This window comes from Falco cherrug, chromosome 3 (genome assembly GCF_023634085.1).
Source record: "Falco cherrug isolate bFalChe1 chromosome 3, bFalChe1.pri, whole genome shotgun sequence".
NCBI classification, from domain to species: Eukaryota; Metazoa; Chordata; class Aves; order Falconiformes; family Falconidae; genus Falco; species Falco cherrug.
In genome coordinates this window covers 113,573,874-113,600,472 of record NC_073699.1, presented here as the reverse complement: position 1 = coordinate 113,600,472, position 26,599 = coordinate 113,573,874, and the positions used below count along the sequence as shown (strand labels likewise).

The 26,599-nt window shown below is 40.2% G+C and overlaps 1 protein-coding gene across 19 annotated transcripts in view; it reads left to right on the top strand.

Annotated features, from left to right (window-relative positions):
- Positions 1–26,599, top strand: part of KIF1B (kinesin family member 1B) — a 96,848-nt gene that overhangs the window by 65,233 nt on the left and 5,016 nt on the right. For 8 of the 19 annotated variants that reach the window (XM_055704060.1, XM_055704055.1, XM_055704068.1 and 5 more), the window contains 23 exons: positions 4,897–5,015; positions 6,801–6,886; positions 7,030–7,159; positions 7,486–7,645; positions 8,284–8,374; positions 8,955–9,073; positions 9,921–9,976; positions 10,496–10,696; positions 12,672–12,780; positions 13,400–13,466; positions 14,886–14,970; positions 15,233–15,338; positions 16,818–16,844; positions 19,636–19,750; positions 20,315–20,448; positions 20,968–21,029; positions 21,731–21,876; positions 22,250–22,489; positions 22,887–22,958; positions 23,568–23,689; positions 24,487–24,636; positions 25,134–25,326; positions 25,946–26,064. In XM_055704060.1, coding sequence (XP_055560035.1) covers positions 4,897–5,015; positions 6,801–6,886; positions 7,030–7,159; positions 7,486–7,645; positions 8,284–8,374; positions 8,955–9,073; positions 9,921–9,976; positions 10,496–10,696; positions 12,672–12,780; positions 13,400–13,466; positions 14,886–14,970; positions 15,233–15,338; positions 16,818–16,844; positions 19,636–19,750; positions 20,315–20,448; positions 20,968–21,029; positions 21,731–21,876; positions 22,250–22,489; positions 22,887–22,958; positions 23,568–23,689; positions 24,487–24,636; positions 25,134–25,326; positions 25,946–26,064 — 2,709 coding nt within the window. The remainder of the gene's footprint in view (positions 1–4,896; positions 5,016–6,800; positions 6,887–7,029; positions 7,160–7,485; positions 7,646–8,283; positions 8,375–8,954; positions 9,074–9,920; positions 9,977–10,495; positions 10,697–12,671; positions 12,781–13,399; positions 13,467–14,885; positions 14,971–15,232; positions 15,339–16,817; positions 16,845–19,635; positions 19,751–20,314; positions 20,449–20,967; positions 21,030–21,730; positions 21,877–22,249; positions 22,490–22,886; positions 22,959–23,567; positions 23,690–24,486; positions 24,637–25,133; positions 25,327–25,945; positions 26,065–26,599) is intronic. The other 11 variants (XM_055704067.1, XM_055704073.1, XM_055704066.1 and 8 more) reach the window with 3 other exon arrangements.

Genomic DNA, 26,599 nt, shown 5'->3' with positions numbered 1-26,599 from the left:
ATTATGTATGATACTCAGTAGGAAGTATTACGTAGTGGAAGGTCATCTTCATTAAAATTCACTGGCTGGTGGTCTTTTATCAGCAATTTCCCCGTGCACTACACTTGAACTGCTGAAACAAGTTTGCTTAACGTATTTTGGAATATTATCTATTTTTCCAATGTAGATATGATTAAGGCATTATCAGATACCAGTTTTTGGTGTAGACCCTAAGGACAGCAAGTTGCATCAGAAAGATGTAGTACTTTGTGCTGCTGCTTCACAGATAGCCTTGCTCAGGCATGTTACCTATGACCAGAAACAGAAAGATTTTCAGTGACTTTTGTGACCCCTCTCTTCTGCTCTTACTCCCCCAGTTCTGCTTATTTGATTGCTCTGTAAGGCAATTTACTTGTTAAAGCAGTAACAGAGGTGGTTACCACAGACATTGTACAAAAGAGGGGGTAAGACTCCATGGCTGGTGGAAGGGAGGAGCAACAAAGAATGGACTGGAGCTTGACTTCATCCTTTCCTGTGACTGTAAGCAGGGAAGACTTCCATGCCCAGGAAGGTGGGATCTTTTGACAGTTTCCTCAAATGCAGGAAACTTGGTTGCATTATTTGTGAAAATGAGGGACTGAGTTTGTCAGTGTTTTGTCAAGCTTTTAGATCAGTTTAGCTGTGCTGTGTGACCTCATTCTTTGTCTTCAGTAGACCTGTTTACAAGCTGTGATTAAAACTTGGCACTTCCTTGATCTGGTCTTTGAAACAAAAAATTACAGTTATAAAGATGCAAGAAATTGCATGAGTCCTCTTTGATCTCTGAATTTGTGTCCTCATGTGCAATGTCCGATAATGTGTTTTAGAAAATCAAATTCTTTCAGGTTAATCTGATCTATAACAGTCAGTTTGGGAAAGCTGTCTTAACTGACTTAAAGTGGTTGTCAGCTAGTTAAAGCATATGTGATCTTTTTGCAACAGCTAGGACTGCTTTCTTGTAATGGTGCTGGCATACTCAGCACATTCTCCTGTGGTGCATGTTCTTTCAGAGTGAGACCTTCAGTCCTTGGGAAAAAGTTGAGCTATTCATCTTCATTTCACAGACTCTTCAGGAAGCACAAGCTGAGCAAATACAGTGCATAATGGAAACAGTCGTGCTTCCTGGCAATTACACAACTTGCTTCCCATTTCCATGTATTAAAAAGAATACTGAGCTCTGTCTCTAGGCAGATACATGAAGCTGCAGCAGTTAAGGGTACTACCCTGAGCCATGTAAGCTGCACATAGTAAGAAAATCAGCTTGGGTTGTAAATTGTATTGAGGAATGAAACTTAGTTTGTATTATCTCGGAGTAGACAGCTGAATGACTTTTTCCCAGTTGTTGGTTTCTATTCTTTTATGGTTCTGTTCTGCTATTGTGCTGATTCTGTCAGCAGAAAGCTGTTAGATGGTTTAGCACCACCGAGTAGAAATTACTTTGATTCTTCAGTGTTATCCGGCATGAGAATTCTACTTTTGAACAGATGAAAATACCTTTTGATACTTGTGACACTACATAAATACTGTCTTGAGCCCAAGGTAGTGTTCAATTTATAACAAAACCCAAATTCCTTAACACTTCTGTGTACTGTTTTATATGTTGTGGAATGTGTAGGACAAAGATAAAATAATTTTGCGGGGGAGGATGTGTGTCATCAGCAATAATGAGTTCAGGTCACTAAGGAGAGAAGGAGAAATTGATCCTGTAGTTATCCAACTCCTTGGACATCACAGTATTTTTTTTTCTCTCTCTCTTTGTGCTGTGACTGTCTTTTATTTATACTATAACTATTAAAGAAAGAAAAAAAAAAAAGAGCTGGTCCCTTTAGCCATCTCTTCTGGCATGCTGGGCTGTTTTTAAGGCTGATTCTATTTAATGGTGTTGACATATCAAGCATTTGCTATGTTTTTAGGGGAGGTGGGAGAGGACTATGGGGTATTTTATTTACATCTTGAATTGATCTGTGTGTTTAAAAAATATCTGTCATCATTCCAAGTTCTGTTGTTTTTGTTTTGATTTTTTAAAAATATTGTTTGTTAAATTTAATTTCTAGTTTTGTTGAGTATGCCATTTTACCTCACCAATCTTTCTGCTAATATAGCTCCCCCTCTTTCAGTCTGCTGGGCTAAGGTGCAGGGGACACTTGCATACGGGGTGTTTGGGGAGTGGGAGTCCTCCCAGATGTGGAAAGAGGAGGATAACCTTAAGATTTCATCCACTCCTGACTTGGTACTGTCTTGTAATGAAGCAGGTGGAATGGCACTGGAAGGCAGTATTGCTGCATAAACCAGTTCTTTTCTTTGTACAGCAAATGTGCCATTGCTCTCCATTCTACAGAAGAGATCCAGCATTTTCGTCACCAAACAGGAAGCTTAAAACTTTCTGTATTACTGCTTTTCTTTCTCTAAGTTAAAATCATTCCAGTGACCTAAGCGACTGAGTGGAAGGAAGTTAAGGAAGTTGAGAAATACTTTTTTTTTTTTTTTTTTTCTTTGGGATGGTTATTTTACCAAGGTCACAAAATTGTATTTGCTAATAAAACTGAATGCTTTGGCTGTCATATATTGAACAGCAGCTTCAGGACTTTAGCCATGCAAATAAAAATATATTTTTATTTTTCATACAGGTAATGCTTTCACTTTTCACTAGTTTGGCTTTGAAGTAGGAAAGCTTCCGTAATGACTGCCTCTTCTACTTAGTGAAGCTGTCTCTTACTGTGTACATACCAGTGCGAGGCCATTTAGATTCCTTTCTGTTGGGGGAAAAATGTCTGTTCACCCTAGCTTGAAATGTGGTTTTCAAACTGCGTGTGTTTTTAGTGTTGAGCATATGACTCCATACCTTCCTGAACTCCATCTCTGGTCCAGTCCAAGTGAACAATTCCAGTTTATGAGTGACTGTTCTCTTGTATGGTGGGATGCTGCTTTCTCAAATGAGCACCACCTGAAATTTGAAAGCTAAAAATGAAAATGTGGTTTTAGAGAAAAAAAAATACTAAAACTTCCCATTTTGTTACTTAAATGTAGTCTCTTCTCCCTTCCCTTGCTTTATCAGTGCTTACCTCACTTTGGAGCAGACTGAAAGGAATTAGATCCTAATCTTAGTCAAGTGTTATGTTGCAGTTTTGTTGGTTTTTTTTTGTTGTTCTTGTACTGTTTTCTTAATGTTTTTGTTTTGCTGCTTGGATAGCCTTATTAATCATTCTGTTCTCTATTGCATTTTGTCATCACTTTGGTCTTTAGTAGCATCATTTTTGTCTCTTCTGCTCATAACTGACACCTGTTTGACTACCTTGCCATTTCAAGGCAATTCATTCATTCTGGGAACAGGCATGTGAACCCAAGGAGAAATACTTACTTTTTAAACTTTGGTCCTTAGCTGTGTGTCAAGGAATTCAGTTTGGATCAGTCTCCCTGTGTTCACAGAACAAGTTCTACAGCTAATATCTCCAGACAGAGGCAGCGAATGTTGCATTTCTGTCTCGGCCCTCGTGTCACACAGGACTTTCCCTACAAATATTAAACAGTAACAGTTATAAATTCAAGGAATTAATTATACTTAATAATATATATTGAGAATATATATATTTCTATTATATAATATATTATAAATAAATATCTATTATAATATATATTATATAAAATTATATAAAATATACTTAATAATAAAAAGGACTGCAAGAAGGAAATCCAGTTAAACAAATGACCGGTGTTTAGTATAATTAAATATGCATAAATTTATAAAAATTACATACATAATTGGTTAGTCGCTTTAATGACTGGTAAAACTATTGGTTAAACTTCTGTGTGTCTCAGTACTCTTTTGAAAATTCTGAAACAGCTCAATAAATAAAGCATTCCTTTTTTTCCTCTTCTTGAGAGCCATTCTTCTCCTGACTTGTTAGGCTTCCCAACGTCTAAGATTTTGCTCAAGCTAATCTCACTGAAGTTCTAAGAACTTCTGCAATTCATTGCAGAAACATAAAATAACTTAATTTTAGTCTAACTCTTAATTAAAAATCTGTACAATAAAACTTGTTAACTTACTGTTCCAAAATAGACCCTGCTTGTATATAACTTTAAAAGTTAGTGTATGGCAGGATCATCCAGTACTGGGCCTAAACGCTGCTTTTCCTGTTGTGAACTGTACTTTCTAAGTGATTGCTGTTAGAGTACTGTTGCGGTGTTTTGTTGGTTTTGTTGTTGGTTTGGGTTTTTTTCAAGAAATGAATAGAACATTCCTAAAGATATTTAGCTGTGAAGACTACTCATTGAATCTTCCAAGAAACCTAAGAGGGGACTTACGGTTTATTGGGGATTCCTGATTAGTCTGTATACAGTGTTATCAAATGAACATAGAAGAGAGAAAACAGTCCATCTGGTTTGAAGAGTGGTTTTTATGTGGTCACTACAACATTTGAGGGTGTGTGAACACAGTAGATCAATTCCCTTTTAATTTATCACTTCAAACTACACTCATGTGGTGGAAGACTCAAACAATTCTTTATAATCAGTAGCTCCTTAGTAGACTTCTACCATCTTGCTAACAGCTCCATTTGCAACTGTAGTGCACCTGAAGTTACTTTCTATAAAGCCATCATCTTAAATTGTCTCCTTCATATGTTTTATAACTCACTAATGTCAGCCCTGTGTCTCTAGTATACTCTGATAATGGTGCATTTTGTGGCTTCACTTGGCTTTGACACTGCTGCAGAGCCCTGTGTGGACAAGATGGATACATGACCACAGTGCAGGTCTAATAGGTGGAGTAAAGTAGACTGAAGATTTGAGTGTCCCATTAGCCAACCAAATACTGCAGTCTGGTTTTGCAGACGATTGCCTAATGCTGTTTGTGTTTTCTTTCCTTCCTGTTACCAGGGCGTTTGTATACCTGAGCAATCTACTGTACCCGGTGCCTCTTATTCACAGAGTGGCTGTTGTTAGTGAGAAGGGAGAAGTACGAGGATTTCTGCGAGTAGCAGTGCAAGCTATAGCAGGTGAGATACTCTGAGAGCTTTACACTGCAATTGTTTGGTACACTGTAAGTAGCTGCAGCTTTAAGAAAACAGGCAAACAAATCAAACCATTCTCTCTTATAGTCAAATCTGAATAATGCAGTGTTGCAAATAGTGCCTGTTCTTTATTATTAACTTGTCTTTGAAATTTTTTCATTGGCATGAATCGTGTGGACCAAGCATGAATAAATCTTGAAATGATGCTACTGATCAGAAGGTTTTAAAATGATGACATTGACCACTGAAGTTTATACTTGGCAGCTAATGCAACACTGCTTTTTAAGATAGTGAAAGGGCTAACTAGTGTCAGTCAGTATAAAAACTAAAAATAAAGCAAAGTTTTTTTTGTTTCTGGCACCAAGAATTAAGAGCGGACAAAGGTATTTGCAAGTTTGGTAGTTGTGATGACTTGCAGACAAGTTAAACGTACCAAGTGTTTGCTCTTCTCAAACTATCTTTTTAAATAATGTGCTCCTCCATTGTCTGACTGAAGAGCATGTGTAGAATTTCCTGGACTGACAGTTTTTGGTGTACTATAAACAGAAATCAGAGCAGTTTTCCTTTTTGTTGCCACGCTAAAATGTGTTGAGACTTGGAAGCTGCTTTAACATACTATTTCATCGCTAAGGATTGTCAGTTTTTCCGAAGAAAAGGGTAGATAGATGGGGGACGGTAGCTGCCTCATCCAGTTTTGAACTACCTTTGTAGGCATGCAGAGTTTAACTGCAGTCCGCTAGTCAGCTGCTAATATTTTATGCTTTTCCCATATGAGATGAGCCAGTTGAGTTATACTGTCGGTGGTTAGCCATGTCTTACCCATCCTGGTGAGAGCACAGATACTTTTCATGTTTTGTCCTTTCTAGCAGTGGCTAACTGCCAACATCTCTTTTTTGTTTAGATAGGGTAACCCTGGAAGTTTCACTCTCCATGGGAACGTATAATGAAATCTCAGACTCTGAAGATGTGTAAGAATCACTCTGGCAGGGACTTAAACAAGTGAAATAAAATCTGCTTTAACCTGTACAGAAGTCTCATTTCTAGTTTGGTTTGGTCTCCTTGGCACTGGCCAAATATTTCCAAATAAATATTCTATTCATCCACCCAAATAAATGGAATACACCGTGGCTAATAGAAATTGAACGGGGGATATCTCTTGAAAAAGGGCCGTGGCATTATTTGGTCCCTAAGTGAAGCTTTGGAACTCATTCTGAATCTTTTTTTCTGCGAGCATGCAATTACTGTGGAAGAAATATCTGGCGTTTAACCAGGCCTTGTTGTTACTCTCCACAAAGAGGAGGGGGTTAAATGGACAGATTGTGCAGACTGAACCACCTTCAAATTTACAGCGTGTACTTGTGAAGCTTTGTTAGTGTTACTGCTTAGTTTATGGCTACAGAATTTTAGATGGCAGTTTAAATGAATTTATGTGGGTTGTTATGGTATGTTAATTTACCTTGGGTATAATAATCAAGAGTAAATAAATAATCAAAATGAGTACTCGGTTGTTTTGCATTCAAAATTCTCTAAAGTTTATTCATGATGAAACTTCAAAATTTGTCTTGTTGGTTTACCACTCAAGTCCATGATGGATAGATTTCTGCTGTGACTTTTTCCAGCACTTACTCTACTCTGTTGCTGGATGACTGGAACCAGGCCTCTTCTGCTTTATGGACTGGTTTTCATTGTAATCAGAATTTCCATTTAGAAATCGGAGGGTTTTTCGCTCTCCTCCCCATAATTTTTTTTCCTTTTTCTTTTTTTTTTTAGCTGATGAAGAAGCCCCAGATTATGGATCTGGTATTCGACAGTCTGGCACAGCTAAAATTTCATTTGACAATGAATATTTTGATAAGGTAAGAAGTCTTAAAATTGAGTTAGGTTTCTTTGAGTGCAGTAGTTTCTGTTTCTAAATAAATAAGTGTTGTGGGGGAAGAAGGGGATGGCAAAACTGGAAACTGCAGGAATCTGTTACATGCTACCTCATTTAATTTTTCAGAGTGATTTTTCTTCAGTTACGATGACTCGGTCTGGACTGTCTTTGGAAGAATTAAGAATTGTGGAAGGGCAAGGACAGAATTCAGAGGTTACCACTCCTCCGGAGGAGATCAACAGAATGAATGAGCTAGGTAAGTAAGAGATAGGTAGTAGCTCTGGGGAACTTAAGGGAAATCAGTGATAGGGATTCTAAGTGTCCTTCAAGAATATGATAGGTACAGAAAGGTGTAACCGATGGGTTGCATACCATAGATGCTGGAGTTCTTAATTTGAGGAACTGTGCAGAAAAACTGTTCCCAGGTATTTGTATCTTTTGACTATCAGCAAATAATTTGGGCTCAAAAGAAAAAACCCGCAATATTATGTGACTAAACTGTTGCCTGAAGGAATATTTTTAAGAAAAGAAAAGAAGAAAAAGAACAAATGATTTCATGTGGGATGTTTGTGTTTCCCTAAGACTTGAAGTCAGCCACTCTGGATGGAAAGATGACTATGGAAGGATTCACCGAGGAAATTGGTGATCACTTGAAACTGGGTAGTGTGTTTACCTTTCGTGTGACAGTGCTGCAGGCCAGTGGCATCCTTCCTGAATACGCAGATATTTTCTGCCAGTTCAAGTAAGAATTTATCCTTATTTACATTAGGCAATTAATGGTTTGATAGAGAGTGCAAATAATAGTGGGCAATGGAGGGTCTGATTGAGAGCTTTTCAAATGAGTGGCAGTGTGGTATAGCAGAGAAAAGTGCCTTGTCAGTTACTGGAATTCCTTATACGAGCAGTACCCGCTTTGTGTTAGCGTGGTGTTAAGGAATAGTTTTGCAGAAGGGAATCAAGAGTCAGAGTGGACTCTTAAGTTACTATTTTGTATGTATCTTTTAAGTTTTTGCTTGATAATGGCTTTTAGTGTGAAAACTACAATATTGGATTGTACATATGCTCAATTGCAATGAAAGCTACATGACCCTTGAGTATATCAGTAGCTCTTAAGTAAAAGGGTTCTTTGTCTTAGTTTCATAAGAAAGAAGAAAAAATGGGAGTAATAAAGACATAAAACAAGTACAGGAATTGTGCTCCCAGAGGCTAGGGTATTCCTGGCTTTAAGTCATCACTCAACTCCCTGCAAAGTTCTAACAGAATAAATTAATGGGTTTCCTTTCAGTGTTGGGTTCACAGCACAGCAATCTTTGCTAAACTGTTATGTAGTGGTTTATTTTTGTTTTATTTTTTGTTGTTTTGTTTTTGCTTTTTTTAAAGCTTTTTACATCGACATGATGAAGCTTTCTCAACAGAACCTCTCAAAAACAATGGTCGAGGGACTCCCCTTGGGTTTTACCATGTTCAGAATGTAAGTAAAACTTTACAGGAATAGTAAGTGCCTGTTTTAGCACTGGGGAGTTGTGTGTATCCTTCTTGTTAATCTCAAGAGAGGTGTATGGGGATAAGGGGGACAAGGGGAATGATTAAGAACAGGCAGTAGGAGGAGTGATCAGGTGACTGATATGGTGCCCAGTGGAGAACAGAATGCAGAATGGTTCTGTGTGGCAGATTTAACTCTGCTGTTTCACCTCTACTTCATGCCTTTGAATTCTGTTGCCTTTCCATGGTATTTAATAAAAGCAGTCTAGAATTCAGGAAATAAAATATGTGTGAATAGCAGTGTTCTTGATCTCAGATGAACTGAACATACTGTTCTTATGGTCTGTGTAATCCTTTGGTTACATGCAGTCACCTCCAGCTTAAATGCCTGATGTTGAGGTTTTCATTTTCTCCTGTATTAGAGAGTAGAATTAATGCCTAAATCAAAAAGGAATGCAATTACTTTTACTGTGAGTGGCATTAAACCATGTGAAAAATACAAACTCCTAAAATTCACGCTTAGATTTCTTTTTTGCAAGTCTCATTTTCTTTCTTACTTTGCTTAATAGATTGCTGTTGAAGTGACAGAATCGTTTGTGGAGTACATCAAAACAAAGCCTATTGTGTTTGAAGTCTTTGGGCATTATCAGCAACATCCTCTCCATCTGCAGGGACAGGATCTCAACAGGTATTGTTCGCTGCTCTGGCATGAAGGCTGCCTGCAGTCACGCTCGCGTTAGCTCTGCAGTTCAGGCAGTACTTTCTCATACTCCTGAAATTATATAGTCACACCCTCACGACTAGGATTCCTGAGCAAGGTCAGAGTGCTGGCAGGCACCTTTTTGCCCAGTGCAGTATGTTTTGTTAGTGAGTGATGGAATTGCTTTGCCTTCTCAAACATGGAAAGCTGTTTGGCCAATACAGTTGCATCCATGCTACAAACACTGTGGTGATAGAACATTGTACTCAGAATTTCAGCAGTGGTCTTGGTGAGTTCTGGGTAAACCTCACCAGTGTTCCCAAGATGCAGTGCCTTGACATAGTCATGCCTGAGCATTTGAATTTTTGGAATCAGGGAAAGGGCCCCTAGCTGTCATCATCTTCATAGCTATAAGGGAAGAGGCTATTGAAGCACATGCTGGTTTTAAGAGGAAATGTCAGCTAAGACTCGTTTCTTTCTTTTAAGTTATTTTGGGAAATGTCTGTAGTCTACTTAAATTTTCAGTGCAGAATGGGGGTAGAGCAGTTGGAAATTGTAATTTTTTTAAAAATTTATTATTTTTTATTACTGACAGGTAGGATTAATTAAGATAGAGAAAGGACATAGGTTAGTCTGAGGAGTGTGCTGACTCCACTTGTTTTCCTGACAGGTGGTATTTACCTGTCTTCATGCGATTGTGAGGATATTTTTAGAGACAAAAATGGGTGGAGGGACTCTACGAGTGTGTGTGTACATAGATGCATCTTTGTGTATCTGTATATGTTTTTCATGATTAGCTGCCTCTATACTGATAACTCTTTTCATTTCTCTGTAGTCCTCCACAGCCTTCCCGAAGATTCTTTCCTCCCCCTATGCCACTCTCAAAGCCAGGTGAGAACAGTTCTCTGATTCAGTACATCACATGTCTGCTACCGAAAGTGAAGGTTGTAGCGTATTCATAAGCTATTCAGGACACCAAGAAATGCAGTGGAGTGGATGTTGTGAAGGGCATTAGTCTGTCTTTGCTGGCAGTCTTCCTTTTGTTTGTGTTCTTTTCAACCTCTGTTTGCAGGAAGTGCTTCTTGGTTCACTAAAGGGTAGAACTTCATTCCTTAGGTGTTCACCATATTCCATCAGCTCTGGCTAGGGCTCTTTATGTGCTTACTGAGCACTTGACTGGAAATTTGCTTATTCATTAACTGCTTCATCTTTTTGCTCTCTCAACATTCTTCTTTAGTGAGTCAGTCTTGTTGAAATGATCCTTTTTTTTTCTTTGCTTAATTGTAATAATGCATGCTGAACTCCTGTGTTTTTTTTTCCATTTCACCTATTAATTTCCGCCTCCTCCAGCTTTCTCTCACCTGCCCATTTCTACATCCTTTTTTTGTGTGTGTTCCATTCCCTTTGCAGACCATGAAAGAAAAATTGAATTGATTAGGTATCTTATGTCTGGCTATGTAAACGTGCATGTGCTGAACACGCTATCCGAGCATGCCAACGTGCTTGCATCCTCTGCTGTGGCTGCTTTCCAGGATGGAGCTGACCAGCTGCCACCTTTTCTCTTTCTGCCTATTCCCAGTTGTCAGAGTGAGCAGGCTCCTAAACGAGATGGTTAGTAGCCAAACTTGATCTGTAGTAGATGTAGAAGTAGTTCCAACATGTGCTGCAGAATTCCGTTTTCCTTTATCATGTAACGTTCTTGGGACTAGAAACAGCCATGACTGCAGTCATGGAAGGTGATGCTGTGCTTAAGTTTAGGGCTATTCTAGAGAGAACCATATAGTCTATGAACTCCAGTGCTAGGTATTGCAGATTTTTCTGTGTCGCTGGATCTATTCCTTGAAACTTCCTGGACCTCTTGATATTTTTTTTGGTGTGTTCTGTACATAGGTTTCTGATACTGGGATGAGAGATGCTGCACATGAAAAAACAGCTATGTAGAGAAACATTCTGCTGTGTTCCATATAGGTTTCCTTTTTGCTCATCATGTTGTGGTGGTTTTTTCTCCTACTAACATTGCCGTTCCTCGTTTACATTTTTATTTGGTTTTATTTAAAACAAACACACAAAAAAGACAACTCGTTGGTTATTAATTCTGCCAGAGCAAGTCCATGAGAACCTTTAGAACTGGCTTTCGTGTTTAGTTAAATGTGTCTTTCTGTTGTTTTTCTCTTCTGAATCTTTTGGGTTGCTCTGCTTAGCAATAAACTTGATTGACTTGTCTTTGATGTACCTCTCGCTTTAAGTCCAGCTGTAATGAATTCATGTGCAGCTATGTGATGTGATATGCATGTAAGAGAGTGAGTGCCCTGAGTAATGAAAGGGAGGAGTAAATGGTGACACAGAAGCTTGCTGCCTAGTGTGATGGAGTTGTAGTGCTGTAAATAACAGATTCTTGTCTGTTATAAATCTGTCCATCTGAGGTAGCTGCGATTTTTACCCAGAGAAGAAGCAGAATTCACTTTTTTTTTTTTCCAAAAGAGACTGCACAGGCACACGTATAAGGACTTTTTCTTGACTGGGGACTGTTAAGCCCTTCCGCTGCACTGGAAATTAAGTTGTGGTGGAGGCTGAAGGATACACAGAGGTGTGAAGATCAGAGAACCTAGAAGAATACTTGAGCAAGGGAAGAATGGGGCTGGAGGGGCTAGAAGGGAGAATAATTATTTGGCTTAATAAAAACAATAAAGTTAGTATGTGAAAGGAAAAAAAAAAAGGAAAATCAATTGCAGAGTTACAAAAATACCTGTCAGAGTACACAGGAACTAGGCTTTTAAAATATTCCCTTTCACAAAAATTAAATGAATGAGTAGATAAGAGAGGTCATGTAATGATAGCTAAAAGATCCGATCTAAGTATATGTGAATGGATATCGGATTATTTCTAGATTTCAGTTACCCTGTTATTTTTTTTAACATGGTTTATCCCTACATTTGTATGAAAGGAATTAGAGAGGATCTGGCCAGTAGTAGTCACTAATACTAAAATGTAAGGAGCCCAGAAACATATCTTGGCAGGATTATGGCTCTGGAATAAGTCTTGTTCAGCCTTTTTACATATTATCTAAAGTGGTTCAGGAGACTAGCATTTGTAACATGAAGAAGCAAAGACTGAAGTTTTAAGTTCCTCTTCCCCCCCTCCCCCCCTCCCCCCCCATTCTTCCCCCCACCTTGTGTATGGGGGGGGAAATGTACTTTATTGGTGAGTAATGTTGTAGAAGAACAGACCTAAGTAATTCCAAATCACAAACTGTTGCACGTCAGTTACTTCATGGCTTATTTGTGGAAACTTTTTCTGTGGATCTAGAGAGACTGCCTATTTTTACAAGTTTTTTTGGATACAGTTTTGGTTTTTTATTTGTGTTGGTTTTTTTTCTTTTCATCTAGTAACTTACATTTTAAAAAAACAACACTTTGAGAAATGATTGCTGTAAGCAACATAATTTTCATGGAAAAAGATGTTGTCTGCGTATGTACATAGAATACGTAGGATCACTGAAATGACTTGTTTCTGTGAGCCCTAGGGTAAGCTTTACTTGTTCAGTCTTTGTAAACCATTCCTTTTCCTCTTTCTTTTTATTTTTAAGTGCCAGCTACAAAACTAAATACTATGAGCAAACCCAGCTTGGGCCAGAGTGTGAGCAAATACGACCTCCTTGTGTGGTTTGAAATCAGCGAATTGGAGCCGACAGGGGAGTAAGTCCAGTATTAATCCTTTATGTTTTAAGAAGAGTCATTTATGGGAGTTTGATCTTTTGCCCTTTGTTCTGGTCAGACCAGGCTGATGTTCAGCAGTCGTTATTGGGCAGTGGCCTGGGTGGTCTGTAGTGATCGGGTGTAAATTCTGGTGACATTGGTTGTCCCCACTTGAAAGGGCTGAAGAGATAAAATGACATTTCTTTCACGCTTCAAGTAATCTTTCCATTTTGAAAGCCCGTGCACAACAGCTGAACAGGCACTGGGAAAACTTACCCGATGCAGGCAATGAGTTTAGATTCTTTGGGTCACTAGAGATTTTATGCTCCAGAAGTCATCTACCAGGCCCTGTTTTATGTTCACCTCTGCTACAGAGAAGGTTTTTCCCTGACAAGTTTTAGGGATTATATTGAGAAGCGAGTTCCACAGAGTTTTCCAGAAGTACTGGAAGTGCAGTGTATGATACTTCTGTATTTTACTGATGCTCTGGTGAATAAAGAGTCTAGTCTGGGAGTCAGCAGAAGCACTCATTTCTTCAGGTACTATATGGAGAGGTAACTGTTGGCAGTCACTGTACTAGTATATCTTTCCTGCCTCTTGATTTCACTCTCTCACACAGGTATATTCCTGCTATTGTGGACCACACTGGAGGCTTGCCCTGCCAGGGGACATTCCTCCTTCACCAGGTACTAATGAAGGCTGTAGAGCAGCAAGTTTCATCTCTGTGGGGGGTTAGAATGCTAATGGCTGGATTTTGCATCTTCCATGTCCCTTCCTTTCCTACGCAGCTGTCTAATGATAGCTGTAGGGTCAGCCATCCTTCAGTCTGTACTTAGTCTGTTAGCTTTGGGCTACGAAGAGAGTACGTTTGGCCCCTAGTGTATTGCTGTTTCCTTATCAGTGTGCATCCCACTCATGAAAGATGAAAGCTTTTCAAAAAGCAGGAACCTTTGGAACCAGATTTGTGCCTTTAGTGTTCTCCAGCATCTCTACCAAGGACCCAGAAGGATCTTGTGGACTCAGTTTTCGTTGGTTCTTTCTCACTGCATGTGGCTGTGAGACAAGTCTACAAAATGACTGTGTCTCTGTGCATTTTAAATGCCTGTAATAATCCTTAATAATAATTTGTCTTTAGCTAGATTCTAAAGATAAATCTCAGTTAAATATTGTTTATAAGTTTGTTATGGTTTTCTTCTACTCTCAAATTCTCAGTTCTTTTCCATGGAGTTTACTTTGACTTGCATTTCCTCTTTCTTAAAATGATAGGAACAGTCCGTATAGCTTAGGAATAATAATCGTATTCTAATAATTTCCTTTTAAAAAAAAAATAATGTTGCTCAGTTCTAGATTTACTAATGTGCTCAGCAGTTACTCCCAGTTCAAACCAGAGTAATTCTAACCTGTGTAGTTCCATTGCCAAGTCCACAATGCAGGCAAATGTTTATCAGCTTCTTTGGAAACAGTTGCATGCAAAGCACCTTCTCCCTGGATAGTTGTCCTCTACGTTTTGAAGAGTGAAACCTGTTGCAACCAACACTTGGGAATTTTTCTTTTTTAGATGTGGTGTTTACTTCTATTCTACAGTTGTACCTTCTTTCCAGCTATTACAGAGTTTTACAATATTTTGGCTCATAACAGATACATGTGACAAAGGAGGAGAATATCTGCATGAGTAGTTTCTCTTTTCTAGTAACTTCTTTTGGTATATATGTTCTGTTTTGGTATATACACTTTAATGTAACGTATAAGTACATAAGAACACATTACTCAAGGATTTGCTTGGTTTTGTGGTCAACTGATACATCCCAGGGACCATACATACCTTCTTTGAGAGTGTATCAACAGTTTAAGGACAATTTTAGGTTAAATCCTCTGCCTTTGTGGAATGAGGAGGGAGAACTGTAAATTCTGTTATTTAGGAGAGTGTAATGTTTCTCTTAAGTCAGTTTTAGGGTCCTGAAACATAGGTGCTTGTTCACAGTTTCAGACTAATTTAAATGATCTTATTTGCTTCGTTTTTGCAGTATAATTGCAAAATAATGATGTTAGAGTATGTGTGTTGGTGGGGAATGCTTCACCAATGTTTTGGTTTTGAATTCTACCAGGGAATCCAGCGTAGAATCACAGTCACCATTATCCATGAGAAGGGCAGTGAGTTGCACTGGAAAGATGTGCGAGAGCTGGTTGTCGGTGAGTGTATTGTTTTGCATGTTGCTGTGTAAGGAAGAAAAAGTACTAACGGTAATTTCTTTTTGTATTGGATTCTGACATCTTTATGAATATTGGCTGTGAGGGGAGAATTTTGAAAAATATCCAGAGGAAAAACTGAAGTTGTGCAACTTCCACTTAAAGCTGCTTGTTAATCATATAGTCTGAAATTATATTTGGGAAAACACATTCATTCTGTGTTTCAAGTTTAATTTTAGTTGACTCCCCCTTCTACCTTTTTCAGGGCGTATAAGAAATAAACCAGAGGTAGATGAAGCTGCTGTGGATGCTATTTTGTCTTTGAATATTATTTCTGCAAAATACCTGAAGTCCTCTCACAGCTCCAATAGGTAAGTGAGTGAAGTGAGCACTCTAGGAGGAATCTGAAATTTCTTTGACTTCTGAGATACTGGCAGGATGTTTGGAAAGCTGGGAATATTGCTGATTGTTAAATGTAGAACTCTGTGGGCACAGGGCATACAGATCGAGAATCAATGTTACCATGAACTCTTGCTAAAGGTGAAGCCCATTGGTCTACATGGAGGATTTCTTGATAATGCATTTGAATTACTTTCCATGTGTAAGCACCAAAAAGGGAGGACAGAAGGGAACAGCTTAAGGGAGTCTTGGAATTTAACCCAGAACTTTTTCTACTGACATCAAAGTTTGTTGCTAGAATACAGCATTGAAGTACAAGGGCAGTCTCGGGGGATATATTTATGGATGTGTACATACCTATATTATTCCTGGAACAAGGATGTGACAGTTTAAGCAAGAGCCATGCTTTGTAAATTGAACTTAATGGTTTGTGGGTTTATACAGATGGACTCCGGCCCTAAGAAGGGGGTGTCTGTTCCGTGGAACTGGTTGCTGCAGCGGCCGGGCCCCTGTCTGAGAGGTTTGGGGCTGTGTGCGCTGCCTCATTAGGGTGCATTGCTGTACAGATCAGGCGGATTCTGCATTGTTTGGCTTCAGCGTCTGCAACAAAAGGGCAGCGAAGCAGAATGCTGCATTGCCGGCACAGCCTCTCCCTGCTCTGACATCAGCCAAGTCACTTGACCGCTCCATGGCTCTGTTTAGCTGGTGCAAAGCAGGAATATCTCGGAAATTTAACTATGAATGAGTGTTTCCGGAGGGGTTGTTTTGGAGCCCATCTCTGCTGCAGCTGCTGAATGCTGGAGGCGGTATCCCAGGCGCTGAAATGGCCTCTTCCTTCTGTTAGAGGCTTGGACTTTGAATACCACTGCGATATTAAAGGTGCATCCAGGACGCTGCTTCTGCCTGCTGAATCCTTCCTGCCACCTCGTGTCTGCGGCAGGCGCAGGGACAGGGCCTTGGCAGTTACTCTGCCTCCCACTGAGAAGTGGGTGTGTTAGTGTGTTTGAATTAATGGGTCGGTATAACTGGGATGTAAGGGGATTGCTGCTAGTTTCCAGTCTGATTACTATTGTATTTGAAGTTGGAAGGTCCTATACTTTATGTTGTACAGGAATTTCTTGAAATTCCTATATAGCCCTACAGTTTCTATTAGGTTGGCCACTTGGATGAAGGATTAGTGTGAGTGAAGTAAAGTAAAGCTGTTGACCACCTCTTGCCAGAATGCCAAGGTTTAAGCTGTGGGATGAGTGCGTGGCAGGGTGGTGAATTGGAAGTGAATCCCTGGTAAAGGATGTGTCTTACATTTGCTCATTGTCTGCAGACCTGTTTTCTGGTTGGTGTGTTGTGTGTTTTGGGTTTTTTTTAAGTCTACTTGTTCTGTTCCTCTCAGCTGTTGCTTTTCTGTTCTGCTTTTGGCTGCACTAACTGAAGCTCTTTCTATGTTTTTACAGGCTCTTTCTTGATAAGGATATGCCTAGGTATTTTCTGGTTGCTTCCTTTGTACATAAAGCATTCTATTTTCAAGAATCTTTATGTCCCATTTGTCTTGCCCCCACTTCCCTTTTAGCTTTTACTGAATTTTGTTAGCACACCTCTTTGCTCTTGCAGAAGTGGTATTCCTCCTCCTCCTCCTTTGTGTCAGGGGTTTATTTGGGTACAATTCAGTGTGGGACTTGAGAAGGTAAACTTCCCTTCACGTGTAAGAAATAGCCTTCTTGGTTCCGTCTTTCTGATTCTAAAAATGTGCCATGAGAATGTAGTCCCTATTTGTAGCCCTTGCTATTTTCTTCCTTCGTTCTGTATCAAAGAACTAAATTTGGAATTTCTTACTGCCTCTGACTCTGTAATGCTTGCCATGTTTGAAGTACCAAGTCAAGGACTGAATGATTAGGTTACTTGAAATTCCAGCTCTGAATTGCACTGAACAAAAAGCAGTGGCAGCCATGTGACTGGCATTCAACCTCTGTTCTTAGGTTGGATTTGCATCTGAAATTTAACCATGTGGTTGCTACTACTTACTTCACCAGTGTGCAAAGACGCAGAGGTGCAGTAGCTGCTGGGACTGGACTCCTCCTTCACCTTCCAGACCGGGGCATGGCCAGGTGTGCTGGCAGCACAGTCTGGGACAATTTGCACTCTGCTTTCTGTGGTTTGCCTCTTTGAAAAAGAGCAAACTTTAAGTCTTCAGTGCTCTCGGTTCACCACCTCTCACTAATACTAAAATCCACTTAAAAATCAGTCCCAACTACACGTTGGTGCTTTTAACCTGTTTCTCCTGTTTTTCATGCTTCGCTTGTTCTGCACTCCGTTTCCCTCCTTGTGCTATTAGCTATGCTGAAAGAAGTTTGCTCACTCCTGGTTTTTTTTGTCCGCCTCTGTAACTATTCTAGCAAGTTCTGGTTTGGACTAGGCCAGACTCTGTGTTTAACTCCCTGGCTAGACAAAATCCAGTAGAGTAACTGTATTTCAACTGTACTTCAACTTTGTGTTCATGAAAAAGTCATCATTTTGCTGATGAACATCTATATCTGTATTCTCTCTTTGTGATGAGAAGTCCTGGTTGGCAAATGGTGGCGAGCTGATTCAGGGGCCAGGTATGCCGGCTCTCGCATCGGTGAAGAGCCAGTTTACCACATTTTCTTCCACCCAGAGAGTAGATCTGGAGCTTGCTAAAAAAATTGATCCCATACCTAAGACATGATGAAAGACTAAACATAGGGACTCAACACAGATTTGTAAAGGGTTAGAGGACAACCTGTGCTGCTTGCCTAACCTCACCCAAATAAGGATGATTCTGTTACAGTGCTTTGGCAGCTACCAATTACTTCGCCTTCAGAATATTTTTCTCTGTAGCATTTTTAATAGAAGCAGGACATGTAGAAGTAATAAGATTCTTAAATGTGCTACTTCCAATGGAAACAGTATTTAGCAATACTCTCAAATTACACTACTTGACTGCACAGTTCATGGTGTCTCAATGTATTAGCTCAGAATTATGCAACTGGTATCAGGAGAAGGGGTTTCTTGGGAACTCTGTTTGGGATCTTGGTTTCTGATATGTCTGCTCTTGGGCTGTTTGTGATGGTTTTTTGGTTGGTTTTCGTTATTGTTATTTCTTTCTTTCACCCCCACCCTACTTTTTGTCGTTTGTCTTTGGTTTCATTTTCCATTTTTCTGAGTTGGCCTTGGGCATTAGTGCAGAAGCTCTTTGGAGATACAACATTATAAAAAATTAATACACATGACACACTTTCTTGCTTTTAGTACCACATCATTTGGACTCAAAATAGGATGGAAAACCTCAGTGGCAAGGGGCTTTGGGAGGGAAATTTTATAGAGGTGATGAAGAAATGGTATCATCTTTTTGTTATCAGTGTAGAGAAGTGTGCTGTATTCCTGACTAAGGGTATAGGACTTCTTTCCAGAGGAGCCTACGTGAAATCGGTCTTCGCCTGTGAGAAAGGAGAGAGGTCATTTCCCTAAGCTGCTGTTACAAGAGGGGAGAGTGTCATGGTGACTCAAGGGTCTAATGATTTAGCTGTCCTGTGTATGATGCTGTCTCTCACTTTTTTAGGTGTTTTTTTTTTAGTTAACAGATGAACTTTCCTGATTGCGGGGGTAGAGCTGTGGAAACTTCAGCTCCTTTCATTCCATGTACCAAACTGAAGAAATTTCTTACAAAAGTTTGTGTTAGATCTGCAAGTTTTTACTTGAAGCTAGTAAGGGCATAGAAGGAAATCTTTGTCGCTTGAATATAGGACTTAAATTACAATGATTGATAGGTAGGGTTGCTATCAGAAGCTGCTGGATTTGTAAGACTCAGTGTTAGAGGGATCTGTTTTGTTGCTATACATTAGTCCTAAAACATGGTGTAGAATGAGCGGTGCTTATAGAAAAGAACCTTGCCATGCACTCTGGAGGTCCAACTGGGCTGAATTGCACCTGGAGCAATAGAAAGGAATTCTACTGTTTAGAAACACTGTTCTGTAGTGCTGACTTCCCTGTAGTGTTAAGACAGCTTTTGTTCTGTTCTGTATTTACTTTTGACTCTGTTACATGAGTCTTTTTTCATAACAGGCAATGTTCTCTTATGCCATGGTATTTGAGGGTAGAAGTAAGTGATCTTGGGAAAGAAAAGAAGGTCTTTGCTTTTGCTTTTTATTTGTTATCTAAGCCGCTGAGAGTTGTAGTGGATGATGTCAAGAAAAAGATGCTGTACACTGAGGGCTAAGAGGGATGCAGAGGAGCTCTTACTGTATTTTTTTTCAGGACTTTCTATCGGTTTGAAGCAGTTTGGGATAGCTCCTTGCATAACTCCCTTCTCCTCAATCGAGTGACACCGTATGGAGAGAAGATATATATGACCCTTTCTGCTTACCTGGAGGTTAGAGACCTGTGCCTTTCTTTTTGCTTGTGGACTCGAGTATAACTTGAGTTATTTTGAGACAGCAGACAGTATGTAGCCAAGATACTTACCGGACTAAATGATTTTGAATCCTGAAGCCAGTGAAAGTCTTTATTAATTTTCTGAGAACAGGGTGGAAAAATTAATTCACAGTTAGCATCTTGATGTCAAGGTATTACTGCCTTGTACCAAATGTGAAGCGAAACTGGTGATCTCCTTTTCTGTGCCTCGTTTTGTCTATTTTTGTATCTGAAAATCCACTGAAATCAGTGAACGTTGCTGTGTAAGTCCTGCTTATCTTACAAATGCTGGCCTAGCTCTTGGCTTTGCGTGCAAGTCACTGTTCTTTTGTATAGTACAATTCACCCATAAGATGCATTGAGAAATTTGACAGTTCTCTTTCACAGAAACACATGTGAAAAACCTCCACCAAAGACCCAAATAAGAATAAATTTCAAAAAGCTGTCCCCCCACAAGAGGGAAGCAGTATAACTTGGTATAGTTGTCTGCAGCCAGTCATTCATTATTGTTTTTTTCTCTTAGCTTGACCACTGCATCCAGCCTGCTGTTATAACAAAGGATGTTTGTATGGTCTTTTACTCAAGAGATGCCAAGATCTCCCCACCGCGATCACTACGCAATCTCTTTGGCAGTGGCTACTCCAAATCTCCAGATTCGTAAGTTCCAGTTTTGGTATTGAAGTTTTATGTCGGCATATACTTTTTCTCTTAGAGGGCATGGGGAGAATGTAGCTTAGTTTTCTTTATTTCTTCCTTGAAAGTCTACCTACAGTTCTCCAGTCTGGTTTTGAGCATTCTTTGTTGCATTTATTTCAGTAAAACTCTGGTGGCTTTTCTCTTTACTGATCGTTTTTCCGGCCTTCTGACTGAACGGTTGGGAAGAGAGATCCATTGTTCAAACTTGCACATAGACAACCCTGATCTCGACCTGGAATTTACTGCAGCAGCTGCTCTCTGAATCTGATGAGGGGGGTGAGGGGGAACATGGGGGAAAAGCCATTTTTAGAGATCTTGCAGTCTCTCCTGGTTATTTTCTGTCAAGATTAGAATTCAGATGTAGTTCTAACTAAGAACTATACTTGAACTTCTAATTTGGGGACCGGTTTACTAAAGCTAATGCACACAATTTTTGAAGATAATAGGTTTTTCTTTTTCCCTCTGGTTTCTTGTGAACAGCAATCGAGTGACCGGGATCTATGAACTAAGTTTATGCAAAATGGCAGACACAGGAAGTCCAGGTAAGCAGTGACTGGGTGTTCAAGTGATAAATATGAAACATTGCAGAAAATTTCGTAGGTGGAAGAGAGTGATTCTGTGGATCTTCTGTCCTGGTGGGAAGAGTTTCCTGTGTTTCATGGGAACAGTGGCACACTGCTATTGCTTAAAAAACTTAGGCAAGCTTTTACTTTCAACTTGGGTCTGTGTTCACCAGTGGTGAACCAAGGATTCACTGAAAACTTTACGTTTTCTGACATACCAGGAAACTGGACCTTTGTCATAGACTTAGGTTGCATAATACATGGCCTATGACTAACACAGCTGAGACTTGGTTTTGCATCAATGCAGTTTTCTCTTGGTCTTTTGAAGATACTGCTGCTATCTGATGCAAACTTGGTAACTTGGAAGGAATGTAGATTGTGTGGTATCAGTGTATTTTTCCTCTAAGAACTAGCAATTGAAGTTCCTGTATTGAATTAGACTGAACAGGAGTTTGCATTATATCGTGGTCAATGGAAAGTATCTGAATCAAGTAAGAAAGCTGGACTAAATCACATCTTTGGAATGTGTGATTTCTGTCAATGAAATCATTGCCTTGTGTATTTCCAGCCAAACAGACGGGTTGGTACTTCACAGCTTGCTAATTGTTAAGTGTTTCTTAGTGCTAAGCCTCTGGCTGTATTTTTAACGCATCTTATGTTGTTTTTTTTTAACTGCTTAGGAATGCAGAGGAGGAGGAGGAAAGTCCTGGATACATCTGTGGCATATGTGCGAGGAGAAGAGAACCTGGCAGGTTGGAGGCCCAGGGGTGACAGCCTCATTCTCGAGCATCAGTGGGAATTGGAGAAACTGGAGCTGCTGCATGAGGTGAGTAAAGAAATCGGGGAAGTGAAAGAAAAAGCATAACTGTACCTTTGAATTTGCCTTTAGTCTACCCTCTGTGAGACCTTCTGAGCTGAATGAGTTCCCAGATTGGAGTTTGTTCTCAAAGTCGAGATATAATTAAATTCTCCAACAGAGAAGGTAAGGTGGCAGGTGTGTGGCTGGCTGCTGCATGGAACCTTCAGCTCAGAATCTCAGTGTGTTCAACAAAGGCAGATTCTACTTCTTGTGCCATTGCAAACTCACTTACCTGGGGAGAATGCTCAGTGTATGAATCTTAAAAGAATGCGTAAGAATTCAGTGCCTGTAAAGCAGGCAACATCCTGGAGCAGATGATACTCATTTCTTTCCTTGCTAGGTGGAAAAAACCCGACATTTCCTTCTGCTTCGTGAAAAGCTTGGTGACAGCATCCCCAAGTCCCTGAGTGACTCACTGTCTCCCAGTTTGAGCAGTGGAACCCTCAGTACCTCCACCAGCATTTCCTCCCAGATCTCGACTACAACGTTCGAGAGTGCTGTGACACCCAGTGAGAGCAGTGGCTATGACTCGGCAGATATAGAGAGCCTGGTGGATCGGGAGAAAGAGCTGGCCACCAAGGTATAACATGGGAAAAGCATCACGGGCCTAAACTGAGGTGCCAAAACCAGTTAAAGATTCATGATGAGCTTTTCAGATAGTATGGCGAATATCCAGTGTTGCATGAGTTTCATTTTAATATGCTTTATAATGAAATAATCCATTCTCACTAGCCCGTGCTGGTGGCTGGGTTTGTGCTATGGCTGTACCTCATTCCCCTTCATTAGTAATTCTGTAAATGAAGCTTTGGAAGTGATTATTCCCTTCTGGGATTTTTCACAGCAGCTTAGAATTTGTTTGTTCTTTCCTGAGCTGCTCAATATGTCTTGACAAATTGCCTCATATGTTCAAATTTCCCTGACAATCTAAATGTAAAATTTTTCTCTGTGTTGTTTTTTCGTTTGTCCGTGTCCCTCAGTGTCTGCAGCTTCTTACTCATACTTTCAATCGGGAATTTAACCAGGTGTACAACAGCATCAGTGATTGTAAGGTAAATATTTCATACAATATAATACGCTATATTTGTAGTACAACAGCAGTGTATTTGTGGTCTGTGGAATCTGTTGATAGTATGAAGAGACAAAACACTTCCTGTTAATTTGTTATTTTCAGTCTATTGGAGGCATTTGGCTAGTCAGCATCAGGTTCTGTAGACTGGTGCAGGAATTAGAAATGGTGTGAACTTGGACTGTAGCATAGCTTCTAGTTCATTAGCAGACTGGAAGTGCTCCCACCTTCTGTGTACACTTGCCCTGTGTAAAAGGGTAAACTGGCTCTTTTAGAAATTCTGACTGTAGGCACAGGAGTCACCAAGTTGCAACTGTGTAATCTAATACTCTATTGAGGAAGTCAGGATGTGAACCATCAGAAGTGTAGGAGGTTAACAACAAGCGGTGTCTATAGAAGTGCCCTTGTATTTTCACCCCCAGGTGGGTTTATGATGATTATGTCCAAAAATTTGGAGCAGAGAAATGGCTGATAGGAACACTGATAGGAATTATCTGAGCCTCCCGCAGGCTGAATGCTGTGTGCTGCCCGGGACGGGACACCAGCTGCAGAAGAACCGCCTCTGTGACACCTTGCCTGTTTGTCCTTGTAGCTGTCAGATATTTCCCCCATTGGGCGCGACCCGTCTGTGTCGAGTTTCAGCAGTGCTACCCTCACGCCCTCATCTACCTGCCCTTCTCTTGTGGATTCAAGATGCAATTCAGTTGATCAGAAGTAAGTAATAGGGTGTTAATAGAAAAACGTTACTTCTCGGTGCTTCACAATCTCTTTCCTGTATTTCCTGATTGCATATTTTTCTCCCCCTTTATTCCCTTTCCCTACTTTCAGATATTTCTCTGTATGGCTTCCCTGCCTTATTCTCTACAAATACTCGGTACAATTGTTTTCCCCCATTTTGTTCTTTTGAAGTGTTGTGTATTTTTTCGCTTTTTGCTGAAAGCAGTCAGCTTGTCGTTCCAGTGACCAGTGCATCGTCAGTGTGTAGCGTCCACAAGGTTTTTTCAGTTCTGTTAAAAAACATTATCTTCTAATAACAACCCAAAATAAATCAGTTTGGCCAGTAATCCCTGTTTATCGTTCTCAGCTGTATCTCTAGAAAATATTTTTGATGACATTTGGAAAAACTACTTAATGAAAGATAATGTAACTTGTACCTTCTCAGTTTGACATCCCTGAGAGGAGGCGTGCCAATGTAGTAGTACATTTTACATCAAACCATAGTAAGATGTATTTCTGTGTTGTGACAGTGTTTGGCAAGAGAAACAAGGGACAAGCAGTGGGGAAAAAACCTACTAGCAGTTACAAGTTTTGTTCCATAGATTTCAAGGGAAATGCTATTCAATAGCGTACAAAAGCATCCCAGTGTCATACAAAACAACCTAGACTGGAGGATGAAACCTGTGAGACAGGCAAGGCTGTAAATGCACTTTCAAGTCCATTGTCACATTCAGTTGGTTTGTTGTGACTTACTTTTCTTTCTCCCTTTTTATTTTTTTTTTTTTTTTTTTTAGGACACCAGAAGCAAATTCTCGTGCCTCCAGTCCCTGTCATGAGGTGGAACAGTTCCAGCTAATTCCTGCGGTAGAAACTTCCTGTCTTGCCAGAGCTGGAAAGAATGAATTTCTAAACCTTGTTCCTGATATTGAGGAAATCAGACCAGGGTAAGTTTTCTACTGTTGTGTGATCCTGGCTTCCTGAGAGCTGTCACGGGGACTGCCTGGCACTTGTAGTTTCTTTTGCCTCGTTTGAGGAAGGTAAATGAAACGGGTGATTGCAGAAATGCAGAGTCCTGTGTAATGGAGGCAGGACTGATGGAGGTCATGTTGGCATTTGATCTCTGCAGCACTCATTCCCCACATCCACTTAATGAACAGGATTTCCATTGACCTAAACATACCTGTTACCATCAAAACTGTTGCTGAAGTTCACTGTCGTAGACATCTTTGTGGGTCCTTTTCATCAGACTTTTGCGTTGTTCTTGAAGACAAAATTCAGCTTGCTTGTGGGAGAACTTTTTCATAATACTGTTACGCACAAAACACGCTATGGACCAAGAATCTTATGCAGTGTTTTGCAGCTAATACGGATACTTGGGTGCCTTATTTAGGGGACAGTGTATTCCTGTTTATTTGTGGGTTTGTTTTGGTTTGTTTTCCAGCTCTGTGGTCTCAAAGAAAGGATACCTCCATTTCAAGGAGCCACTTTCCAGCTCCTGGGCCAAGCACTTTGTGGTGGTTCGCCGTCCCTATGTTTTTATTTACAACAGTGACAAAGATCCTGTAGAAAGAGGACTCATAAACTTATCCACAGCTCAGGTGGAATACAGCGAGGATCAACAGGCAATGGTAAAGGTCAGTCTGAGATCTGTTGTTTATTTACCCACAGAACAGGATCACTGCAGGTAGTAGTGCACCCATACCATCCTGTGCATCATCTCTGGTCAGAGATGTCTTTGTCTTGGAGGATGGCTGGCATCTGATGGCTCCGCCCACAAGGTCGCCAGTTTGTTCAGGGTTTCTTATGTTTTGGATGCAGCTGTACAAGAGACTGAGACTGCTGTGACGCTGCATGTTTGCTTTAGTGAGCATGTGTGGGTACCACCACCCTGTGTGTTTGGTTTTTGCAGTTTCCTTTTTGTGTGGTGTTTTGGGGTTGTGTGTTTTGTTTTGTGGGTTTTTTTTTTTTTTTTTACACAAACAACAAACCCAACACACACAAACATCCTGCAAGGAATCAGGTTAACTTTACTGGTTAAAGTCCACACTTGTGAGTTAAAACTGTATTTTGTAAAAGACGTCCCTTTTGACCGTCTAATGTTATCCTGGAAATGAGCAGTGGAGCTTAAATGAAAGACCTTAGGTCTGGTGGTTTTTAGGAATGTGACGCAGCAAATTCTTCCTCACGGAGGGAGTGTGCATCAGCATCTGTGCTTGGAGGCTTCAGCATTTTAAATTGTCCTTCATGTTCCAGACACCCAACACGTTTGGTGTATGCACGAAGCATCGTGGGGTCCTGCTGCAGGCCATCAACGACAAAGACATGAATGACTGGTTATATGCCTTCAATCCACTTCTTGCTGGCACGATACGGTGAGAGACAGATCATGGGTGGGCAATGTGCAAAGCATAAAGGTAGTGCGATAGTTTGTCACAGAATTTAATCTTGTTCGAAGAATTTGACAAGACAGGTGAAATGAAGGAGGGACAAGGGCGCACAACAAGAAAAAATAGAAAATTGAACAAGCCCCATATTTCAGGGCATGCAGCGCCTGTTGCACTGGCTTGTGACGTTCTTAACAAACGTATCCAGTTTGAACATGTGTGGTATGCTTCATGTAGCACTACCTTTGGAGGCTGCAAAATGGTTTTCTTGTATTGCTGTTTTACAAACTTATAAAGCTTCTTGCTACCTCTGTGCAGACGGGTCTGGACTGCCTTTTCATTGTGTTGATGGTGAGCTGGAGTAGAAGTTCTCATTTCCTTCCCTTCTTCAAACTTCTCTAGAAGCCTTCCCTTTAACACAGGTCACAGACATCCCCTACTTGCTATCTTCCTACTCTACTACTGTCTTCTACTCTGTCTTACTATGCTACGGTAGCTCTTCCTTTCAATAAAAAAAAAAAAT